Source organism: Ranitomeya imitator, chromosome 8 (genome assembly GCF_032444005.1).
Source record: "Ranitomeya imitator isolate aRanImi1 chromosome 8, aRanImi1.pri, whole genome shotgun sequence".
NCBI lineage: Eukaryota > Metazoa > Chordata > Amphibia > Anura > Dendrobatidae > Ranitomeya > Ranitomeya imitator.
This window is the reverse complement of record NC_091289.1, coordinates 92,155,369-92,180,216: the sequence shown is the minus strand read 5'-3', so window position 1 is coordinate 92,180,216 and position 24,848 is coordinate 92,155,369. Positions and strand designations below refer to the sequence as shown.

The window sequence follows — 24,848 nt, the reverse complement described above, 5'->3', positions numbered from 1 at the left end:
TTCGTTTTATTGGGGGACACAGAACCATGGGATCGTCTGCTGCCACCTGGAGGTTGACACTATTATTGAATTTAAATAAAATTGGCTCCTCCCCAGCAGACTATACCATGGCTGCTCTACCCAGTTTTTTTTGTAGTGTCAGAGGCGAGGTCTGTCTCAGATGTGTCTTAGGTTAGGCACTAACCGCTTTGTTACCCTGAGACATCGATCTAAAAGACGAAAAACAGAGTGTAATTATGCACTCTTTCACCCACATAGCAACGGAGAATGCGGGCCTTAATTGGTCAGTCTGTATCCTCTTGCGTCGGGGTGGCCGGACAAAGGTACCTTGACACAGTAGACACAGGTAAAGCCAATTGGCTCTTGCCCATCGCCCCAAATAGCCACTTGTGCATAGAGCAGAAGAAAGAGATCCAGAGCTTAATGACAGGTAAGTACAGTTAGGTCCATATATATTTGGACAGACAACATTTTTCTAATTTTGGTTATAGGCATTACCACAATGAATTTTAAACAAAACAATTCAGATGCAGTTGAAGTTCAGACTTTCAGCTTTCATTTGAGGGTAGCCACATTAAAATTGGATGAAGGGTTTAGGAGTTTCAGCTCCTTAACATGTGCCACCCTGTTTTTAAAGAAACAAGTAGTAATTGGACACGTGACTCCAAGGCTATTTCATGGATAGGTGTGGGCAATCCCTTTATGTCATTCTCAATTAAGCAGATAAAAAGCCTGGAGTTGATTTGAGGTGTGGTGCTTGATTTTGGAAGGTTTAACTGTTAAGTAAACATGCGGTCAAAGGAGCTCTCCATGCAGGTGAAACAAGCCATCCTTAAGCTGCGAAAATAGAAAAAAAACATTCTAGAAATTGCTACAATATTATGAGTGGCAAAATCTACAGTTTGGTACATCTTGAGAAAGAAAGAAAGCACTGGTGAACTCATCAATGCAAAAAGATCTGGGCGCCCACGGAAGACAACAGTGGTGGATGATCGGAGAATAATCTCCATGGTGAAGAGAAACCCCTTCACACCAGCCAACCAAGTGAACAACACTATCCAGGAGGTCGGCGTATCAATATCCAAACCTACCATAAAGAGAAGACTGCATGAAAGTAAAAAAGTAAATACAGAGGGTTCACTGCACGGTGCAAGCCACTCATAAGCATCAAGAATAAAAAGGCTAGACTGGACTTTGGTAAAAAAAAACATCTAAAAAAGCCAGCCCAGTTCTGGAATAACATTCTTTGGACAGATGAAACCAAGATCAACCTCTACCAGAATGATGGAAAGAGAAAAGTATGGCAAAGGCTTGGCACAGCTCATAATCCAAAGCATACCACATCATCTGTAAAACACGGCGGAGGCAGTGTGATGGCTTGGGCATGCATGACTGCCAGTGGCACTGCGTCACTAGTGTTTATTGTTGATGTGACACAGGACAGAAGCAGACGAATGAATTCTGAGGTATTCAGAGACATACTGTGTGCTCAGATCCAGCCAAATGCAGCAAAACTGGTTGGTCGTCGTTTCATACTACAGATGGACAATGACCGAAAACATAAAGCCAAAGCAACCCAGGAGTTTATTAAAGCAAAGAAGTGGAATATTCTTGAATGGCCAAGTCAGTCACCTGATCTCAACCCAATTGAGCATTCATTTCACTTGTTAAAGACTAAACTTCAGACAGAAAGGCCCACAAACAGCAACTGAAAACCACTGCAGTGAAGGCCTGGCAGAGCATAAAAAAGGAGGAAACACAGTGTCTGGTAATGTCCATGAGTTCAAGACTTCAGGCAGTCATTGCCAACAAAGGATTTTCAACCAAGTACTAAAAATGAACATTTTATTTAAAATTATTGAATCTGTCCAATTACTTTTGGTCCCTTTAAAAAACAGGGTGGCAAATGTTAAGGAGCTGAAACTCCTAAACTCTTCATCCAATTTTAATGTGGATACCCTCAAATGAAATCTTAAAGTCTGAACTTCAACTGCATTTGAATTGTTTTGTTTAAATTGCATTGTGGTAATGCCTATAACCAAAATTAGAAAAATGTTGTCTCTGTCCAAATATATATGGACCTAACTGTATAACCTTGTTGTAAGCCTGTTTCCCCTCCCTTCCTCCTCTTCCTTCCAGTGTCAACTCTTTCCCTGCTGTCCTTAGGGGTGTTGGTTACCAGAAGCTGTGCAGGGGGTAGGTGCTGCTGCTGGTGATCCAGCTCGCCAAGGAGGTCCCCTCGTCGTTAGTGGATCAGGTTTAGACTGGTGGTGGGTGGGAGAGAGGCATCGCCGCGCAACTGCCTATGTTCCTTTTTGGGCCTCTACAGGGGTTGCTGTATGTTGTGAATTCCGTTCTTGGTTGTAAGTAGTATTTTTGGGAGTTCTGCTCTTGGGCTCCTCCTGTGGTCTTTAGTGGTATGACTGCTTCTTGGATTTAGCTTCTCAGCTGTTTCCTTTGATTGTCTTTTGGGCTCGGCTATATTAGTCTGGCCTTAGCCCTCATTCAATGCCAGTTGTCAATTGTCTCTGCCTGGAGTCATTGCTCTTTGGATTGTCCTGACTTTCTGACCAAGTTCTTAAAAGCTAAGTCCTTCCATGTCCTTTGCAGTTCAATTATTGTGGACTTGTTGTTTTGTACTGTCTTGTTTTTTGCTCATTTGTCCAGTTTATCAGTATGGATCTATTTAGCTAAACTGGAAGCTCTGGGCAGCAGAGTTTGCCCTCCACGCCTTTAGTTAGGTGTGGAGTTTTTTGCATTTCTCTGCGGTGCACTTTTTCTAGTTTTTTCTACTGACCGCACAGAGCTCTTTTCTGTACTTTCCTTTTTAGCTAGAAGTGGCCTCCTGTGCTCAATCTTGTTTCATACTACGTATGTCATTTCCTTCTCCTCTCACAGTCATTACATGTGGGGGGCTGTCTTTCCTTTGGGGATTTTCTCTGAGGCAAGATAGTTTTCTTGCTTCTATCTTTAGGGCTAGTTAGCTCTTAGGCTGTGACGAGTTGCCTAGGGAGCGTTAGGAGCAATCCACGGCTGCTTCTAGTTGTGTGTTGATCTTAGGGTCTGCGGTCCGTATAGATACCACCTGCTCAGAGCTAGTCTCATGTCGCTCCGTAATCACCAGACCATAACAGCTGTATGTGCATGGCCGCTCGGCCATTCTACTGGCAGGAGATTATGGCTAATCAACGGACTGGATATTTCCAACTAATCAGCATATGGAAGCGAGGTGTCACGGGGGTATTGGGTAGACTACAGCTGATTACCCGAGCCCCTGCGATATCCCTCAGACTAGGGAAAACCCTGTCTGTCCCTCTCCCAGAATTTACACTGATGGTGTGCTTGTCTGGGCCGCCAGACCTGACCCTGACTTCTGTTTCAGCCCTATGCTGAAACCTCCACCCGCCACCCAATGATAAGCCCACACACCAACCTACACAGAAAGCACAGACAGGGAAAAACTAAAAAACGCACCAAGCCGCAGACACACAGGAAAACACTATAATGTGCACAGGGCAATACAAATATAGGAAGGAGAAATATGACAAAGGATAATACACCACCAGATACGATACTTCTACTCCTAGACCACCACTCCAGACCGAGATCACCAGGCACAAAACGCAAGCTATAATCGGCGACGCCCAAAGTCCAGAATGACTATTTAAAGGCCACGGGCGTGACCCAGCCTCCAACCAAATTACCAGCCAGATTAACCCTGGATAACCTGGATAAAATCTAGCCAGCGCCACTGAGCATATAGTGGACAAATGTGGAATTACCGCTGTCTGTCGGACGCCCTAGTGTGAACAGTGTCCGACTTGACACGAGGTTGTGCCCACTGGCTTGACAGTATGTATAACTCATACATACCTTCTGGTCCTGGGTCAGAAACCAGGTAATCCCCACAGCGTATAGTATGTGCACTGGGGGAATTCATAAGTCTGCAGTCATAGTGGAAAACGTTTTTCAGTAGATATGTGAGATTCTTATTAGCATGTGCCAATTTTTCCAGCCCATCAGCAATTTCTTTGTTTTGTGGTCAGTCAAGATCACGATCAGTTCAGGGCTCTCCCATTTGGACTGGCCATAACGCCCAGGGTATTTACAAAGATCCTGGCCTGGGTTATAGCATTATTTACACTCCGGTTGAATAATTGTTTTTGTTTTCCTCTATCTGGATGACACTCTTGTCAAGGAGCCATTCTTTGTGCAAATTCTAGAGAGCTTACAAATCATTCTTCAGGCTTTGTCCTGTTGACAATCCAATCAAATTGCTCCAAAGTCTGTTTTAGTTCCAACACAGTGACTTCGGTTTCTGGGAATGGTGTTTGGAACCATTCAGACATTGGTATTTCTTCTGGAGGAGAATAGATTATCTCTTCAGTCTTCCATCAGAAGTTTGAGATGACCGGGCAGTCATTACCTTCATTCTTGCACAAGGATCCTGGGAAAGATGGTGGCGACGTTCGAGGCAGTACCATTTGCTCATTTTCAGTCAAGACCTCTACAGAACACGCTCCTAGCCTCTTAGGACCGATTAAGACATTGCCCGGATTGGCTTATTCGTCTCCCCCCTTTTCTGTCACCAATAAATCAGGTGGTGGTTGACCTCACCCTGGTTAACTCTGCATCTCTCTTTTTGCCCCATTCATTGGCAGGTGGTCATGCCGGATGTCAGCCTGTCTGGATGGTGAGCAGTTTTCCGTCACTTGACCATCCAAGCAGTTTGGACCAGGCAGGAGAGACTTCTCGCAATCAACATGCTGGAGCTCAGAGCTGTCAGTCTGGCTCTTTTACATTGTCATCACTTAGTCCAAAGGCTGCTGATCAGAGTTCAATTAGACAATGCTAGTTCCAACAAAACAGAAGTATAGAAAGGGATGGCACCAGAGGAGTACAAACTCTTATGGACTTGGACTCTTAAGAAAAAAACGATTTGCAGGTGTCACGAGATAGCTGGGTATGTGGTGCTCTGCACTGTGAGCATATAGCTGAATTATCCAACAGAGAAATAGAAAAACGTGCGGCACTGACCCTTCTTATGCTGTTTGATTCGTGCTCTTTATTGGAAGAAAAATAGCATGTTATACATCCGATAGGACATCAGGTATACAGGAGGGTGCGGGAGTGGAGAGAGGACGACGGCCGTTTCGCACAGTGAGTGCTTCGACGGGTCCAGGTGATTGATTACCATACGTAATTTCCTTTTTAAGGATTTCTGACGTGCATGCATATGCATACATACAAAAAACTTAATTTAAAAGGTGAAAAATATTAGTGATTGTGCATTAATAACCCGTATTCATTTCTAATTTACAGACTTATACCTCTAAACATTGTTTCAGACCCTTTTTTATGTACCTTAGTTCGTTTTGGGTATAAAAATACCGCCATGTCTAGCCTTTCGTTTAAGCCAATCGGACCTTGCGCGTTAGAATTAAGTATCCATCTGGCTTCTTTTTGTAATAATAATTTATTCTGATCACCTCCTTGCGGAGGGTATTTTACAATCTCTAGGCCAGCGAATTTAAGCAAATTAGGATTAGCGTTATGTTTCTCTTTCATGTGCCGGATTAGCCTTAGACAGCCTTTGCCTGTTGTTATAGAGGTATAGCGTTCTTTGAATCTCGTTACCAGAGGTCTTATTGTTGTTCCGATATAAAAATATCGGCAAGGACAAAATAAAACATAAACTACAAATTTACTGTTACAAAAAATATAATCCTGGACTTTATGTGTAATGGAGCCAAGTTGAATAGGGTTATGTGAAATATGAAGATGACAAAATCTACAATTACCGCACCTGTAATTACCCACTAGAGTATTACTAGTTAACCAACTACTTCTGGGTATTGAAATTCTATTATGCACTAGCATATCGGACAAATTATGGGCACGTCTATATGCAAATTTAGGGGCATTGGTGTGTATACACGCAAGATCTTTATCAGTTTGTAGCACGTGCCAATTCTTTCGTATCGATGAATGTAGAACGCTGTCCAGATTGCTATGTTTAAAACAAAATGAGAATCTCTCTACATCATTATTTTCCTCCATGGAGGGTTCTTTTTTTCTTTTTCTTTTCAGAAAATGTCCCTGTGAAAACGTACTGATGCGGTTTTCAGCTTCTTTCAATACTTGTGGGGGGGTAACCTCTATTTAAAAAGCGAGATTTTAATTCACTTATTTGCTCCTCAAAGATTTTATTATTGTTATTTATTTTACGCAGTCTAACCATTTGGTTATAGGGAAGTCCTCTCTTGGTATGTGCAGGATGCGCACTATCAAAATGCAACAAATTATTGGTTGCGGTTTGTTTTTTTAAAAACTTTTGTTATTATTTCACCTTTAATGATTTCTATCTTGACATCCAGGTACTCTAGACTATTGGCTCGAAAACATGATGTAAATAACATGTTGTCTGTATTAGAGGCATTTAAAAATTTTACAAATTCATTAAATTCTGTTTCACTTCCATCCCAAATTATCATATCATCCACGAATCTTGTGTAGTGTAGTAAACTATAAGTCACATGATCATTTAATTAATTTAAAAAATAGCTTCTACATCCTTAATGACATTAAGGATGTAGAAGCAATTTTTACCAGACACCTTGTAAAAATTTAACTACCCGTATATACTTGAGTATAAGTCGACCCGAGTATAAGCCGATCCCCCTACTTTTGCCACAAAAAAACTGGGAAAACTTATTGACTCGAGTATAAGCCTAGGGTGGAAAATGCAGCAGCTACAGGTGAATTTCAAAAATAAAAATAGATGCTCCGTTCATTATTGCCCCATAAGATGCTCCATATAAAGCTGTGCCACATATAATGCTGCATACCATTCATTATTGCCCCATAGATGCTCTGTATAAAGCTGTGCCATATATAATGCTCCATATTGTTCATTATTGCCCCATAGATGCTCCTTATAAAGCTCTGCGGTGAGTGCCGCACGTTTTTCTATTTCTCTGTTAGACAGTGCTAGTACTGTTGCCTAGATCAAGTAGCGTTTTGAATTTCTTTCTCGTTACACCGTTTACCGATCGGATTACTTCTGTTTATATTTTGATCCAGAGATGCCAAATGTGTATTTATTTTATTTTGAATAGGGCAAAAAAGGAGTGATTTGAACTTTTTACAGTTTTAATATTTACCAAAAAAAAATTGTCTTTTCACTTACTTCAATAGAAGCAAATGAAATGCTCATCTTCTATGAATGCCAGCCACTTGGCGGCGCTCATAGCAGATTTACAATGACCAACACGGAGGTCTCCTGCAGACTCCCGTTTGTCATGCCAAGCCAACGGCGCCCTACAATCATGTGACATGGGCGGACTAAGTGACACTCTTCCGGCGTGGGTATGTTGAATGCCGCTGTCAGAGATTGAACGAGGCATTAACATGTTAACAGCTGTGCATGGATCACGATTCCACCGCAGCGGTTAGGGGTACTTGACTAATCAGATCAGCGGTCATGTGCCTGAAAAGTTGTGGGATCAACGCCGTAGCCTGCATCAAAGAGGGGGAGGCGAACTATGACATACCTATGCATCATAGGTCTTAAAGAGGTTAAGCCACCCTATTTGGCTCATCTAGACCCTTGGGATCTGTATCTTGTTTTGGAGGCTCTTCAGTCTCCTCCTTTTGAGCCAATCTGAGACATCGCTGCGCTTTTTCTTTCTTTATAAGGTAGCTTTCCTGATAGCCATGACTTCTATTAGGAGAGTCTCTGAGCTTGCGGCTCGGTCTTCTCGTGCCCTTACTTTATTCTTCGTCAGGATAAGGTAGTGTTGAGGCCAGTTCCGTCTTTTCTCACGAAGGTAGTTTCAAGTTTTCACCTTAATAAATATAATATTTTACCTTCCTTTCGTCCGGCACCATTTCATCCTATTGAAAAGGCTCTGAAAAGATTGGACATAGTAAAAGCCGTAAGATATTATTTATCAGCCACTGCCTTGTTTGCCGATGAGGTCAAGCCGCTTTTAAAGCAACCATTGCCCAATGGTTAAAGACTGTTATTAACCAGGCCTACAAAGCTAAGGCCAGGGTGGCCCCATTTAGTATTAGAGCGCACTCTACGTGGGTGGTGGGGTCTTCCTGGATGTTTCTTCATCAGGTATCAGCTTTGCAGCTCTGCAAAGCAGCTATTTGAGCATCGGTGCATACTTTTTATAAGTTTTACAGGCTGCACAATTCTGCCTCTGCAGAAGAAAGTCTTTGTAGGAAGATACTGCAGGTGGCAGTAGCCCAGATTTCCATTTAAATTATGAAGGAAAACCACGTGGTAGCGGTATGAGATTTAATGCTAATCCCACCTTAGGGACAGCTTTAGGACGTCCCATGGTTCTGTGTCGCCCAATGAGACGAATGAGAAAAATAGATTTTTTACTTACTGTGAAATCTGTTTCTTGTGGTCTTCATTGGGGGACACATCACCCTCCCTTTGTTGCCCGGTTGGGCGCACAGTTGTTTTTTCTTTCCTTAATAATTTTCTGTTCTATTTCCTACTGCTTTCTCACACAATTGAAGAAGCCTGACTCCAGTAGATAGGGTATAGTGTTCTGGGAAGGAGCCAATTTTATTTAAATGCAATAAGTGTTAGTCTGCTGCCACCTTGAGGCTATCTTGGTTCTGTGTCCCCCCAATGAAGACTACTACTGTAAACAAAAAAAAATATTTATTCCATGCAGTGACATACATATACAGACATAGTGTTGCTGTTTTCTCTAGTTACCTTCCACGACAGCATACGGAGGTTACCTCTTTGCCCTGATGGGGAACAGGAAATATGGAGAGGTTAAAAGGCCCTCCCATTTGCCAGTGTCTTTCCTGTTCCCCATGGGACAAGGAGAGGTTCCGTGTGCTGTGATGGCCGGCGACTACAGTTACCTTACACAGGTTTTGCCTGTTCTGCCGGGCAGCATGCGGTCACGCTTCACCTCTCCTTTGCTGCTCCTGTCGGTGGTTAACCTCGGGACCCCTTCCTGGCCTTCCAGCACCCCCTCGAAGGTAAAGCAGGCCAGTTCTACTGGAGCTCTCTGGTCTCATTCTCAGCTCAGCCGGCGTCCAGGAAGTGTATCGCGCACGTCACTTCTGGGACTCTGCGTTTAGGAGTGCACCTGACTTCCGCCGGCGGCGCCTCATGCTGATGGACACTGTTCTTCTACACACAGACCCAGGAGGAGGAGGGAACTCTGTCTTCGCTGGGGGGCAGGCACTTACTGCATACAGTATAAAACCTGCTCGAAAACGCTAAAGGTAAGCTATACCTTCAGTATGGAAGGTAATACCCGCCCTGTGCCTGCAGAGCCCAGCGCTGCCCCTGCCACAGTAAGTGATGCAGGGATAGGGTCCTCAGATAGAAAACCTAGGTGGTTCTCCTTATCTGACACTGCTCTCCCTCTTGTTCCAGGGAGACAAGCCTACCCCCAAAGCTTCTATTAGGAAAAAGTGCGCCATCTGCAATATTAAATTGCCCTCATTATGGGATAAAAAAACTCTGCCAAGCATGTACTGACAAAATAGTCAGAGCAGAGCAACCGTCCCTCTTGGAAGAGAGCCGCTCACTAGTTAAGCAAGAGGTCCAGTCTTCCCTGGCGGCTTTTACCCCTCCACCATCTTCTACAAGGAAGATACAGGTTGAGGACTCTGAGTCCGCATCAGACCTCTCCTATGCTTCGTCCTCTGGTAGACTGGAAGAACCCATGTCACCCAAGGCCTCTGAAATCAGGATATATCTTTTTTCTTAGGATTGGATTGAAGATCTAGTTTCTGCTGTACGCAGCACTATGGGGCTGGACGAGGAGTCAGAACCTCAGTCCATCCAGGACCAAATGTTCGGTAGGATAAACAAGGAAAAACGTGTAGGATTCCCAGTACATTCCAATATACTTGACATGATTTCTCAGGAGTGGGAACTGCCGGAATAACGCCTCAGCATTCCCTTTGAGATGAAACAGATTCCCCATAGAATGTGATTCTGTCAAGTGGGACATTCCCAAAGTCGACTCAGGTGGCAAGAGTTGCAAAAAGAACCACGCTCCCATTTGAAGATTCTTCACAACTGAAGGATCTGATGGACAGGAAAATAGAAAGTCTCTTGAAAAAATCCTGGGAGACTTCTATGGTAGCCTTAAAAGCTAATATTGCTTCAACCTGTGTAGCTAGAGCCCTCTCCCGCTGGTTAGGGGAGCTAGTCTCACACATCCCAGGGTACCTCCGGAGGTGAACTGCTGGACTCGCTACCTAGCCTTCTTAGGGCTACTGGTTTTTTGGTGGATGCTTCCATGGAAACCATCAGAGTTGCCGCTAGGTCGCATGTACAAACTAATTCGGCTAGGAAAGCCCTCTGGCTCAAGATGTGGTTTGGTGACATCACCTCCAAAGCCAAATTATGTGCCATACCCTTTAAGGGAGACTATGTCTTTGGGTCATCTCTAGACGAGATCGTTGAAAAAGCCACAGACAAGAAAAAAGCTCTCCCAGAACAAAAACTCCTTAACCCCTTCCCGACCTTTGACGCAGCGTATGCGTCATGAAAACCCGTGCCACTCCGACCTGTGACGCAGCATATGCGTCATAGCCGGATTGGGCTCCTGCAGGCCGGGTGAAAGGGTTAACTCCAATTTCACCCGGCCTTCAGGGACAGGAGGAGAGGTAGTTTAGCCAACCCCCTCCCCCCCCTCCGTGGCTACGATCGCTCTGATTGGCTGTTGAAAGTGAAACTGCCAATCAGCGATTTGTAATATTTCACCTAAAAAACTGGTGAAATATTACAATCCAGCCATGGCCGATGCTGCAATATCATCGGCCATGGCTGGAAACACTTATGGCCGCTGCGGATCCACAGCAGTGTTCCATCAGGTTTACAGTACCATGTAAACATATGGAAAACCAAATCCGCTGTGCCCATGGTGCGGAAAATACCACGCGGAAACGCTGCATTGTATTTTCCGCAGCATGTCAATTCTTTGTGCGGATTCCGCAGCGTTTTACACCTGATCCTCAATAGGAATCCGCAGGTGAAATCCGCACAAAAAACACTGGAAATCCGCGGTAAATACGCAGGTAAAACGTAGTGCCTTTTACCCGCGGATTTTTCAAAAATAGTGCGGAAAAATCTCACACGAATCCGCAACGTGGGCACATAGCCTTAGGGTTGGGTTGGAATTAGGGTTGTGGTTAGGGTTAGGGGTGTGTTGGGGTTAGGGTTGTGGTTAGGGTTACGGCTACAGTTGGGATAAGGGTTAGGGGTGTGTTGGCGTTAGAATTGAGGGGTTTCCACTGTTTAGGCACATCAGGGGGTCTCCAAACGCAACATGGTTCCACCATTGATTCCAGCCAATCTTTTATTCAAAAAGTCAAATGGTGCTCCCTCCCTTCCGAGCCCCGACGTGTGCCCAAACAGTGGTTTACCCCCACATATGGGGTACCAGCATGGTCAGGACAAACTGCGCAACAATTACTGGGGTTCAATTTCTCCTGTTACCCTTGAGAAAATAAAAAAATGCTTGCTAAAACATCATTTTTGAGGAAAGAAAAATGATTTTTTATTTTCACGGCTCTGCGTTGTAAATGTCTGTGAAGCACTTGGGGGTTCAAAGTGCTCACCACATATCTAGATAAGTTCCTTGGGGGGTCTAGTTTCCAAAATGGGGTCACTTGTGGGGGGTTTCTACTGTTTAGGCACACCAGGGGCTCTGCAAATTCAACGTGACGCCCGCAGACCATTCCATCAAAGTCTGCATTTCAAAAGTCACTACTTCCCTTCTGAGCACCGACGTGTGCCCAAACAGTGGTTTACCCCCACACATGGGGTATCAGCGTACTCAGGAGAAACTGGACAACAAATATTGGGGTCAAATTTCTCCTGTTACCATTGGGAAAATTAAAAAATTCTGGGCTAAAAAATTATTTTTGAGGAAAGAAAACGTATTTATTATTTTCACTGTTCTGTTATAAACTTCTGTGAAGCACTTGAGGGTTCAAAGTGCTCACCACAAATCTAGATTAGTTCCTTTGGGGGTCTAGTTTCCAAAATGGGGTCATTTTTGGAGGATCTCCAATGTTTAGGCACACAGGGGCTCTCCAAACGCGACATGGTGTCCGCTAATGATTGGAGCTAATTTTCCATTTAAAAAGCCAAAATGGCGTGCCTTCCCTTCCGAGCCCTGCCGTGCGCCCAAACAGTGGTTTACCCCCACATATGGGGTATCTGCGTACTCAAGACAAACTGGACAACAACATTTATTGTCCAATTTCTCCTATTACCGTTGGCAAAATAGGAAATTCCAGGCTAAAAAATCATTTTTGAGGAAAGAAAAATTATTTTTTATTTTCATGGCTCTGCGTTATAAACTTCTGTGAAGCACCTGGGGGTTTAAAGTGCTCAGTATGCATCTAGATAAGTTCCTTGGGGGGTCTAGTTTCCAAAATGGGGTCACTTGTGGGGGAGCTCCAATGCATAGGCACACAGGGGCTCTCCAAACGCGACATGGTGTCCGCTAACAATTGGAGCTAATTTTCCATTCAAAAAGTCAAATGGCGCGCCTTCCCTTCCGAGCCCTGCCGTGTGCCCAAACAGTGGTTTACCCCCACATATGAGGTATCGGCGTACTCGGGAGAAATTGCCCAACAAATTTTAGGATCCATTTTATCCTATTGCCCATGTGAAAATGAAAAAATTGAGGCGAAAAGAATTTTTTTGTGAAAAAAAAGTACTTTTTCATTTTTACGGATCAATTTGTGAAGCACCTGAGGGTTTAAAGTGCTCACTAGGCATCTAGATAAGTTCCTTGGGGGGGTCCAGTTTCCAAAATGGGGTCACTTGTGGGGGAGCTCCAATTTTTAGGCACACGGGGGCTCTCCAAATGTGACAGTGTCTGCTAAAGAGTGCAGCCAATTTTTCATTCAAAAAGTCAAATGGCGCTCCTTCCCTTCCAAGCCCTGCCGTGCGCCCAAACAGTGGTTTAACCCCACATATGAAGTATCAGTGTACTCAGGACAAATTGGACAACAACTTTCGTGGTTCAGTTTCTCCTTTTACCATTGGGCAAATAAAAAAATTGTTGCTGAAAGATCATTTTTGTGACTAAAAAGTTAAATGTTCATTTTTTCCTTCCATGTTGCTTCTGCTGCTGTGAAGCACCTGAAGGGTTAATAAACTTCTTGAATGTGGTTTTGTGCACCTTGAGGGGTGCATTTTTTAGAATGGTGTCACTTTTGGGTATTTTCAGCCATATAGACCCCTCAATCTGACTTCAAATGTGAGGTGGTCCCTAAAAAAAATGGTTTTGTAAATTTCGTTGTAAAAATGAGAAATCGCTGGTCAAATTTTAACCCTTATAACTTCCTAGCAAAAAAAAAATGTTTCCAAAATTGTGCTGATGTAAAGTATACATGTGGGAAATGTTATTTATTAACTATTTTGTGTCACATAACTCTCTGGTTTAACAGAATAAAAATTCAAAATGTGAAAATTGCGAAATTTTCGCCAAATTTCCGTTTTTATCACAAATAAACACAGAATTTATTGACCTATATTTACCACTAACATGAAGCCCAATATGTCACGAAAAAACAATCTCAGAACCGCTAGGATCCATTGAAGCGTTCCTGAGTTATTACCTCATAAAGGGACACTGGTCAGAATTGCAAAAAACGGCAAGGTCTTTAAGGGCAAAATAGGCTGGGTCATGAAGGGGTTAAAAAAAGGATTTTTCGTCCCTCAAGCCTCTCAGTGGGGAAAAGGGAAAATCGGGAGGTGGAGCTATCCAAAAGGTGGCGGAAAGAATATTCTTATCCCCCAACAACAGCAGTCCCAACATGTGAAGCGGTGATTTCGACCCAGTGGGGGGAGACTCAAAATTCGTACCTCAGTGGCAAAATATCACCAATTGCCACTGGGTCCTCAATGTCATCAAAGAGGGCCTGTTAATAGAGTTCATTTCCTCCACTCCACGGGGTCTGAAGGTCACCTCCCCAAGAGACCAATCAGTGTTGCTAGTAGGCCTCAGAGACCTGACAAGATCAAATGTGATCTCTCAAGTTCCAGAATCGGAAAGGAATCTGGGACATTACTCACGACTATTTCTGGTACCCAAGCCTTCAGGCGAGGCCCGTATCATTATAAATTTGAAGGGACTCAATCAACATGTAAGATACCGCATATTCAAAATGGAATCGGTAAAATCAGCCATTCCTTTGATAGGCCTTCAATCATTCATGTCGACCATCGACTTAAAGGACGCATACTTCCATACTCCAATTCACCCGAGACACAGAAAATATCTAAAGTTTGCAGTGCAGGGAGAACAGCTGATAGAGCACTATCAGTTCAACGTCCTTCCATTTGGAATCTCCTCAGCGCCAAGAGTCTTCTCCAAGATAATGGCGGAAGTAGTGTCCTTTATCCGGAACCAAGGCACCTATATAGTACCTTACCTAGACGACTTGCTGATAGTGGCCTCCACCAAGATGGTCCTAGAATCTTACATATCAAAGACTCTCGATATTTTAACATCCCTAGGGTGGGTCCCGAATATGAAAAAATCCCAGCTCCGGCCCTCCAAATCCAGGAAATTCATGGGGGTTCTCCTAGACTCTGCAAAACAAATGCCTTTTCTCCCAGAGGACCACCGTCAAATCTTAATAACAAAGGTCAAGAGATTCAGAGACATGAGGTCTCCTACGCTCAGGGAAGGCATGTCACTTTTGGGTTCCATGACAGCCTGCATTCAATCAGTACCCTGGGCTCAGGCCCACTCCAGAATCCTTCAGGCTCATATTTTAGGGAACTGGAATGGCCATCCCAGCTCTTTGAACAGAAGGCTACACACGCCGGGTCGAGTCAGAGCCTCCCTGGCCTGGTGGATAAACCTAAAAAATCTTCACAAAGGTGTCAGCTGGACTCAAGTCCCGCTGACTACAGTTACATCAGATGCCAGCAAGAGGGGCTGGGAAGCCATGATAAATGACATCCCGTTCCAAGGACTTTGGGAGCAGTCAACGAGCAGGAAGTCATCCAACTTCAAAGAATTAAAAGCTGTAGAGGAAACCCTTCTCAGCAGCAAGTCATCTTATCACGGGACAACATGTCCGAATATATTCGAACAATATGACTGCAGTTGCCATATCGGACATCAGGGTTGTACAAAGTTCAACAATTTTTAAAGAGTGTCTCCACCCGAATATGCTCCTGGGCAGAGAAACATCTACTGTCACTGACAGCAGTTCATTTGAAAGGCTCTTTCAACACCCAGGCAGACTGAGTCGCCAAGATTTACAGCCGGGGGAATGGAGCCTGAACATTCGAAACTTCAAGATGCTGGTAGACAGGTGGGGTCTACCAGAAATCGACCTTTTTGCATCTCGTCAAAACACGCAGGTCGAAGCCGCCTTCTCCCTAAACCCCAGGGACAACTCCAGAGGAGTAGGTGCTCTAGCCCAAAAGTGGGATTTTCACCTGGCCTATGCGTTCCCACCAATTCTAAACTTGGCGAAAGTTTTACGAAAAATCTGAGAAAAACGATCCCCAACTATATTAGTAGCCCCGTTGTGGCCAAAAAGGAGTTGGTTCAACCTGATTATCGATCTACAGGTAGACGGCCTGGTTCAGTTACCGGTAGAAAACAACCCTCTCTTACAAGGACCCATTCATCATCTGGATCCCCAGAAGTGGAATCTAGCGGCATGGTTACTGAAGCCCAGGTGCTTAGAGGCAAAGGACTACCAGACCCAGTAGTTGCTATGCTTCAGAAATCCAGAAAACCAATAATCAACGCTATCTACAATAAGGTCTGGAAAAGGTTTTCATCTTTCTGCCTCCGTAATCTACCAGATCCCCTTAACCCAAATGTGTCACAAATCCTAGATTTTCTACAAAAGGGCTTAGAGATAGGGCTCAGGCCTAGCACCTTAAAAGTCCAGGTCTCCGCCCTCAGCTCTATTTTTTGATCGGGATCTGGCAGGTCATCGCTGGATTAAAAGGTTCATGATGTCAGCCCTCAGAATGAACCCTAGAACACAGTTGATGGTTCCCTTATGGGACCTTAACTTAGTACTACAGGGGCTCACAGGTCCACTATTTGAGCCTTTATCCTCTTGTTCTCCTCAAAACCTTATTTACAAAACAATCTTTTTAGTAGCTATAACCACGGCAAGAAGAGTAGGAGAGAGCTACAAGCCCTATCAAAAAGAGAACCTTATCAGAGATGACTCAATAGTACTTCATCTTGACCCTTCCTTTCTCCCAAAAGTAGTCTCTGATTTCCACCTTTCCCAGGAAATTGTCCTACCTTCCTTCTGCCAGAATCCAGCAAATTCAACAGAAAAGAGATTCCATACTCTTGATGTCAGACGTATTGTGCTATATTACTTAGAGCAAACCAGCTCTTGCACAATCGATCAAAATCTATTTGTCCATCTCTCTTGACATAATAAAGGGAAAAAAGTGTCGAAGAGCACTATATCTAACTGGATTAAAAGAGCTATAGCAGAAGCATATCTTGCTCAAAATAAATCTCCCTCAGTAGGGATCAAGGCCCACTCAACCAGATCCACTTCAGTCTACTGGGCAGAATGAACAGGTGCATCCTCAGACCAGATATGCAGGGCAGCAACGTGGTCTTCATTACATACTTTCTCCAAACATTATAGATTGGACATATTGCAATGAAAAGAGTTGAGCGGGCACCACCAAAGATTTAGATTGGACATATTGCCCAATAAAGATTTAATCTTCGGCCAGAAAGTTCTCCAGGCCGTTTTCCCACCCTAGCGCCAAATTAGTTGGTATTCCTCCGAATGCCGTCGTGGAAGGCGACTAGAGAAAATAGAATTAGACTTACCAGTAATTCAGTTTCTAGGAACCTTCCACGACAGCGCTAATTCCCTCCCTATATTCCTGGATAAAAATCTGGGATTCAAAGGTAAACCGGTGCTATGGTTTTCAGTTATAAATCACTGGCAAGTGGGAGGGCCTTTTAACCTCTCCATATTTCCTGTTCCCCATCAGGGCAAAGAGGCAACCTCTGTATGCCGTCGTGGCATGTTCCTAGAAACCGAATTACCGGTAAGTCTAATTATTTTTTTGTTTGTTTGTTTGTTTTTTTTTAGAGAAATCATAGTTTTATCTGCATTTGAAACTATAGCACCTAATGATACATGAAAACATCCTACAATAGACATGTTGGCATCATAATTACACCATGAAGCAATAAAAACAATGAATATCCCCTCTCTAATCAGTCCTGAATGCAGCAGCCAGGATCATATTCCTTGCCAACTGCTACACTGTCACCTCTTCCTGTTTGTCAGTCGTTGCACTGATTACCCTTCTGCTATAGAGTTCAATATAAACTGATCACTCACCCACAAAGTGTTCGATGTTTCAGCACCCCCCTACTTCTCCTCCCTTGTCTGTCTACCACACTACCCATACCCTCCTTTCTGCTAATGACCTAAGATTAAAATCCTCAATATTCCGAACCACCCATTCCCGCCTCCAAGACTTCTTGCATGCTGTGCCAATATTTTGGAACGCATTACCCAGATCACTTTGATTAATCCACAATACCCACAGTTTTAAGCATGTCCTAATACGCATTTCTTTAGATTGGCCTATTGCCTCACCACACTTGCCTAACTATCCCAGTTTTTCCCATACAAAATTTGCTTCCAAATCAGGAGACTTGTATAATCTGTTCCAACATCCTCATGCACTTAACAGCCCTCTGTGTCTGTACTTGTACACATATTGTTGGTGACTGGTTCATTTAGCATAACGCGAACATTTTAACATTGATGGTTGACCATACAATAAAAGCAATTGCTACCTTCCACCTTTCGAGTCTCCCCTATGACCATACAAAAAAAGCAATTGCTACCTTCCACCTTTCGAGTCTCCCCTATGACCATACAATAAAAGCAATTGCTACGTTCCACCTTTCGAGTCTCCCCTATTTTCTCATAGATTGTAAGCTTGCGAGCAGGGCCCTCTCCTTGGTATCTGGTGATTTATGTGATCATTGTTATTCTGTAATGTCTTTTATTGTCTGTACAAGTCCCCTCTAAAATGTAAACTACCTCGGAATATGTTGGTGCTATAGAAATAAATATTTTTTTATTACATATTCTTTTACATCATGTAAATGTAATAATGATCTGTCATCAATATCCATTCGACCTGATGGAGCTAGAGAGGGATTCTCTTTCCATAAACCACTTGGATGCTCCTACCAATGCAGACTACAGTGTCTAAGTTGGTAAACGTCTGGGATTGGATTTATCAGTGTTTTTGCCAGTTAATTATACCTGTCACTACAAATGGTGCGGGCACTGACGACTTCATAAATGTACAGCAAGTGTCCAACACAGTAAATTGATGGCAAGGAAGGGTTAATGTTTGGTTAAATTTTTAAAAATATTACTATAACCACAATGTTTTCATGTTGGTTTACTTTAGTCCAGTGATTAAAAAAAATAATAATAATTTCATCAATCTAGTTCCAACATATTATTAACACTGTTTTTGGTTTTAGGCCAAAGGAAAGCAAACCAGAAGATTACAAGAGGCAAAATAACAAATCTTTCGTGCCCAATATAGTGGAAAAGAAATAGAATATGGAAAATAAGACAAAATAGCTGCCAAGAAATTTAGTGTAATATATAAAGATTGCTAAATTTTCGTTTTGTATATACATTGTTTAAATTCCCCCTGCTGATGCATATTTGCGATAATTGCTCCCGATCTTAAATATTAGAATTGAAAATTAGATCTATAGTCAAAGTGGGAGAACAATCAACATTTGTCATGTGCTTTTTAAAGGACTTTGTCATTGATGTTATATCTTCCTTCAATACAGTGAAAGCTGGGTTGTTTAATTAAAATGTATGAGTATAAACTGAACTTCTATGTTGTTGTTTTTTTTATCTTATTTTATTTGATACCATGAGCACCATTCCCTATTTGTGCACCTATAATTCAATGAAAGCCTATGGTCATTTAATTTCCATCTTAAAATTCTGGAACTTCCCTTTCAATTTAATATCATGAGTAGATGTATTTCAAACTTAGTATAAGTGTACCTACGATAGAAATTACAGACCTCTCCATTGCTTGTTGGTGGGAAAACTTGGAAAATCATCAGTATACCAAATACTTATTTTCACCTCAAATCACAATTGTATGATTTTTAAATAATTAAATTGCATTTTATTGCATGAATTAAGTATTTGATCACCTACAAACAGCAAGAATTTTGGCTCTCACAAACATATTAGTTTTTCTTTAAGAAGCCCTCCTACTCTGCACTCATTACCTGTATGAATTGCACCTGTTTGAACTCGTTGCCTGTATAAAAATCACCTGTCCACACACTGAATCAATCACACTTCAAATTCTCCACCATCGCCAAGACCAAAGAGCTATCAAAGGACACCAGCGACAAAATTGTAGACCTGCACAAGGCTGGGATGAGCTACAGGATAATAGGCAAGCAGCTTGGTGAGAAAACAACTGTTGGCGCAATTATTAGAAAATGGAGGAAACACAAGATGACTTGCCAATCTTTCTCGGTTTGGAGCTCTGTGAGGGGGACGAGGGAGACACCATTTTGATTTATTAGTTTCAGGGCCAATATGTTATCCAGGTTTCTTCCTCTCCCTCTGCTCCTGAACTGTGGCTCCCACCCATGGGATAAATAAATAATTCCTCAAAAGAACAGGACCTTGGCGTATGGCCAGAGAATTAGAAGCCACGTGTTAATGGGAGGAGGAAAATAGTTGGGACCCCCTGCTGTCTTTTGTGCAGGGTGGCCAGCTATCAATGGAAGGCCTAGATAGAGACGCACCGACACAGAGATGAATTATGAGAGTACCGTGCATCTCAGGGTTAAGTCCAATATACCACCAGAATCCTTGGAGTTCTCCGCACACATACCTGTCTCATCATTCTCTAGTTGTCCCAGATACTGAGCTATTGAGACTGGCTCTACAGAACTACTTAGCCGACCCAAGATTGGATTCTCCATATCTGTCAAGCCCCAACGAACCCACTGATATGTCAGCGCTGAGATCTCATCTTTCAAGATCTTGGTGCGAGATCTCCATCTGTGCATGCGCCACCTCTGGCAGCCATTTTTCCATCGCATAGTAAACCATATAAGTGCAGGGGCTCTGGGCTTTCACAAAATGTCACCCCTGAACACCCACAGCGGCGAACATCCGAAGACGCCCTCATCCCACACCGCAGTAACGCTCCACTCTTGCCTCCTCCAGCAGCGACCCCCGGGACCCCACTTCACCGCAGCCACCACTCCCCAGTAAGCAATAAGATGGATGGATTTATAAGAAGCACCACCATTTTATTAGAAAAAAACGTTTTTTTTTTCCTATTTTTCTCAAACTTTGGGGTGCGCCTTATAATCCCGTGCGTTTTATAATCCATAAAATTAAAATACGGTATAGCCTATTATCTACTTCTCTGAACATAATTTGCTATCAAGCTCAACTGTACCCAAAAGCCTCATACAGCCTTTATCTACCACCCATTTCCTCAAAATGACACTACCATTATTGTAAGTAAGCACTCCTTCCTTCAACATGTGGTGGTTTTAATTACAGCAGGTTCCTACCTACCCATAAATACAAGCTTTACTGACAGAGGTATCCACATTCACCCAGGAATTCAGACTTCAGCCTGAGAGAGGTATTGTACTGATCCATCAGTTTTGAGACCACCTTGACGTTGGTTGATGGGCTTGCATGAATTGGCCAAATTATGTGCTAAGCGTCTCATTTTTTCCTAGTATTCTCAAGCAGTATTGCTATTCATATTTCAGATATTTCACATTGGCAACTTTTTTTTGTATATTTTATATGGAGGTGGCTGCTCCTAGTATGAACCTATTCACACTAGCATGGATGTGCCAGTCAGTTTTTTGTTATTTCCATCTTAGCTCTCTGACCGAGCACTCCACCCGTCAACATATGTTGGTTTTAATCACAGCAGGATCCTACCTACCCATAAATACAGGCTTTACTGACCGAGGTATCCACATTCACCCAGGAATTCAGACTTCAGCCTTAGAGAAATATTTACATTAGATATGTAGGGACCCATTAGTTTTGAGAACACCTTGACGTTGGTTGATGGGCTTGCATGAATTGGCCAAATTATGTGCTAAGCGTCTCATTTCTCGGTCTGAAAAAAGGACCCAGGCTAGGCAACTGCAGATCTGCGAATGCTGCTGGCCACGGAAATATTTGGGGCTGAGAATGCAGTGCTTGTGGTTGCATAACTGTGTGCGGGAAGCTACAATGTAACTTGCTCTTCCTCCTCTGCTGAGCTAGTCAGTTGCATGCCTCTAGGTTTACATCAAGTTGGATCTACTACCTCATAGTCATCCTCTCTGTTCTCCCATTCCTCTCCCTGAGAGTCACGCTCCTCCTTCCTGCCCTTACAGCACAGTACAGTCCACATGTGCCTCTGAGTCTCATCTGGATCAACTCCAGCCCCTGGGGTTAACGTCTGTTGACGAGTGTTTGGATTCTGCTCGAACCCTACTTTGTCCTGCCCTAGATAAAAATGAAAAAAAATTTGGGCATCGGTGCAGATGATATCCTCCTCTTGACTCTGAATCTTTGGAATACACTTCTGATGCCTATTGCATAGAATGTGTGAACAGATCTGCAGACTCAGCCATCTGTGGTTCCCTAAAGTCAGTTGGGTGGTTTTAGAGTTGTGATGTAGGGGAAAACCAGGGTAATTGGGGTGTCACCTCTGAGGACTGTACTGTGTGATGTTAAGGTGGAAGAAGAGGAGCAGAGGCCACGTGATGCAGCACTTGACATCTACTGGAGCACATGTTCTTTCTGGCCCTCATCTATAAGGCGTACCGCTATGTGATTGCCAAAGAAAGGGATTTGGAGCAGCTCGTCCAGTAACAGAAGTTGCAAAAATGCTGTGCAATTGCTCACTGCAGCAAAACAAACCTACTTCTCATTTCTCATATCATACCTGTCACAACCCTATACAGCTATTCAGTACTTTCAATTCTCTACTCCATTTACCTGCCCTCCCTCCCTCTCCTATCATCTCAGCTGAAGACTTCATTCTTAAAGCAGAAGATTGACAATGTTAGGCAAAGCTTTTGCTTAAAGTCCCCACATCCCCTCATAAGTACTCAACTCTCCTCCAAAACCAACTTCACAATTATTGAATATCAACTTTCCTTTTTACTCTCCATCTGTGAACTCGATCCAATAACGTCCCACCTCATTCCAAATCTTACTACAGTTTTTATCACAAGCCTAAGCCACCTCTCCAACCTTTCACTAACAACTGCTATCTTCCCCTCATGATTCAATCATACCTCGATCACACCCATCCTCAAAAAGCCCTCCCCTGACCCATCCTCTGTGTCTAGATATCGCTCCATCTCAATTCTTCCCTTTGCCTGTAAACTACTGGAACAACACATCCATTTTGAACTGTCCTCCCTCCTTTCCTCTCGCTCCCTCTATGAGCACTTACAATGTGGCTTCTGACCACACCATTCCACTGAATCTGCCCTGACTAAAGTCAACAATGACCTACTAACATGAAATCCAAGCGACGTTAGTTTGTCCTCCTCCTGGACCTAGCATCTGCCTTTGACATAGTGGACCATTCCCTCTTACTACACACTATCTGATCTCTTGGCGTTATAGACTTGGCCCTTTGTTGGATCTCCTCGTACCTGACAGAACATTCAGTGTCTCCCACTTACATACCACCTCCTCACCTCGCCCCCTATGTGTCGGTTTTCCCCAAGGTCCAGTTATAAGCCTGGGCACTATGCTTAGGGTGCACGCACACTCCCTATTAAAGTGACCGCGTGCATCGCCCTATGGTGTCCCCAGCCAATAGCTGGGTGACGCCTTCCATTTAAGGCTAATCCACCAATATGAAGGTGCCTGAGCAATGCTGTTACTTTGCCTTGAATGCCTGCTAGTTGTCAGGCTCCCCAGTCTGCTTGTCTATCCTGTACCCGTCTGCTTGTACTTGTCTGTGCTTTTCTGTCAATCAGCTGGTCCAGCTTGCACCTGCCAGTGCTCTGTCTAAAACCCGGTCCAACCTGCACCTGCTGCTAGGGCCCATCTGTTCAACACTAGTCCAGCCCGCACCTGCCAGTACTCATCTGTCTAACAGCCAGTCCGCACCTGCCAGTGCTTTTCTGTTCCTCAGCCGGTCCAATCTGCACCCGTGGTTCCAGTGTCCCTACAGTGCCTGCCTGCAATCTTCAGGCCGTACCAGCCTATTCGCTCTAGGGGGTCATTTGCCACCAATTGTAGGTCAGCCCTGGTGTAGCACGTGGTGCCACCCTCTTGTCCCTCCTTGGCTTGTGGTGTCACCTGCTGCCACTTATCCTAGGTTAGATTTGGTAGGTCACCTAGTTACACCCCTACAGGCTGTCCGAGGGCTACAGCACAATGGTTCCACCAAAGCCCGTTACAGTTTCCATCTACTGGGTTGGCTGTAGTGGAAGAGGTGTAGGTCCTAGTTCTACTCTAGTGAAATTGATTCCACTTCGGTGGTGTATGCCACTAATTTTTGGAAATGTGTACACTCATAGTTGGGTCTCCTTCATGTGTGTTGCCTCTAGCAGTAGACCTCCAAGACCGGCAGGCCTCCACCACCTTTGAGTCAACTACCCGTGTTACTATCCTTACTTTGTTCTGTCAATAGTAGTCTACGAAACTGATATTTGTGCCACCTGAGTGTGGCTGAGCATCAAAGCAGGTTGAGCTGTTACATGTGGTATCAGAGCTCCCAGCAAACAGGCCTACACCAATGTCTAACCCACTTTGTCTTAATGTGAAGTTCAACTCAAAGCTGTAAATGCTGGCCCAGACCCTGATACCTCATGCATGGCTGATTACTGTCGTGCCATTCTAAAATTTGCACTCTGGGCCACTTTCCTAATGTCTGCCCCAAGTTTGATATATTTTGCATTTTTTGGGCCCATTTGGAGGTGTTTAGATGTTTGTTTTTGCCTCCCATTTACTCCATTGACATTTGGCTATGTCCGGCAAATATTCGATTAATAAATCAGTGAATATTGCAAAATTGCCGATCGTAATCCGAACCCAACATTGAAATATTCTCTCATCTCTAGTACTAAACGCTTAGTTAGGACATAACAGTTTTGATTTCAAAACAAGCAGTAACAAAGTAACAGGATAAGATAAGCTGAAAGCAAAAAATACCAAAAATATCACTCAAGGAGGCGAAATAAAGAAGTGAAAGGCTGTGCAGGAGTAAGGTGTTGAACACTCAAATTGAGAATAACATTTTAATATTGGCACTAAAACATTCCATAATTTGAAGAGGACCTGCCACCAGGTAAGAAATGTTGATCGTATTTTATACCCAAAGTCCTCTTGAACATACTGTGTGTTTTTTTAAATCTGCCATATGTTTGCAGAGATATAGACCTTTTGTTTTTTACTGGCAATTTTTATGATCTTTACCAAGGTGGCATTGCTCACAGAGTGACAATGAGGAGCAGTCTAAATAAACGCTCCTAGAAAATAGGAGAGACACCCCCTTGGTAACAAAACCATAAAAATTAGCACTAGATAAAAAGGCCTATATCTCTTGAATGTCAAGGTGGATTAAAAACAAACATAAAAAGAAGCATACTCGGCTGGGATAAAATAAGAGAAAAAAGTCACTTTTGATCTGGCCACAGTTTCTCTTTAGTGTTGAAGTCAAATGTTAAAAAACAAACCTGACATCTTCATTTTTTGTAATTATATGTATTTACAATTAAATATATTTAGAATTATTAAATGTT

At 43.3% G+C, this 24,848-nt stretch overlaps 1 protein-coding gene across 3 annotated transcripts in view; it reads left to right on the top strand.

Annotated features, from left to right (window-relative positions):
• Positions 1 to 18,916, top strand: part of UCHL5 (ubiquitin C-terminal hydrolase L5) — a 421,169-nt gene extending 402,253 nt beyond the window's left edge. For all 3 annotated transcript variants that reach the window (XM_069737165.1, XM_069737164.1, XM_069737163.1), the window contains one exon: positions 18,549 to 18,916. In XM_069737165.1, coding sequence (XP_069593266.1) covers positions 18,549 to 18,590 — 42 coding nt within the window. In that variant the 3' untranslated portion in view covers positions 18,591 to 18,916. The remainder of the gene's footprint in view (positions 1 to 18,548) is intronic.
• The last annotated feature ends 5,932 nt before the right edge of the window (positions 18,917 to 24,848 follow it).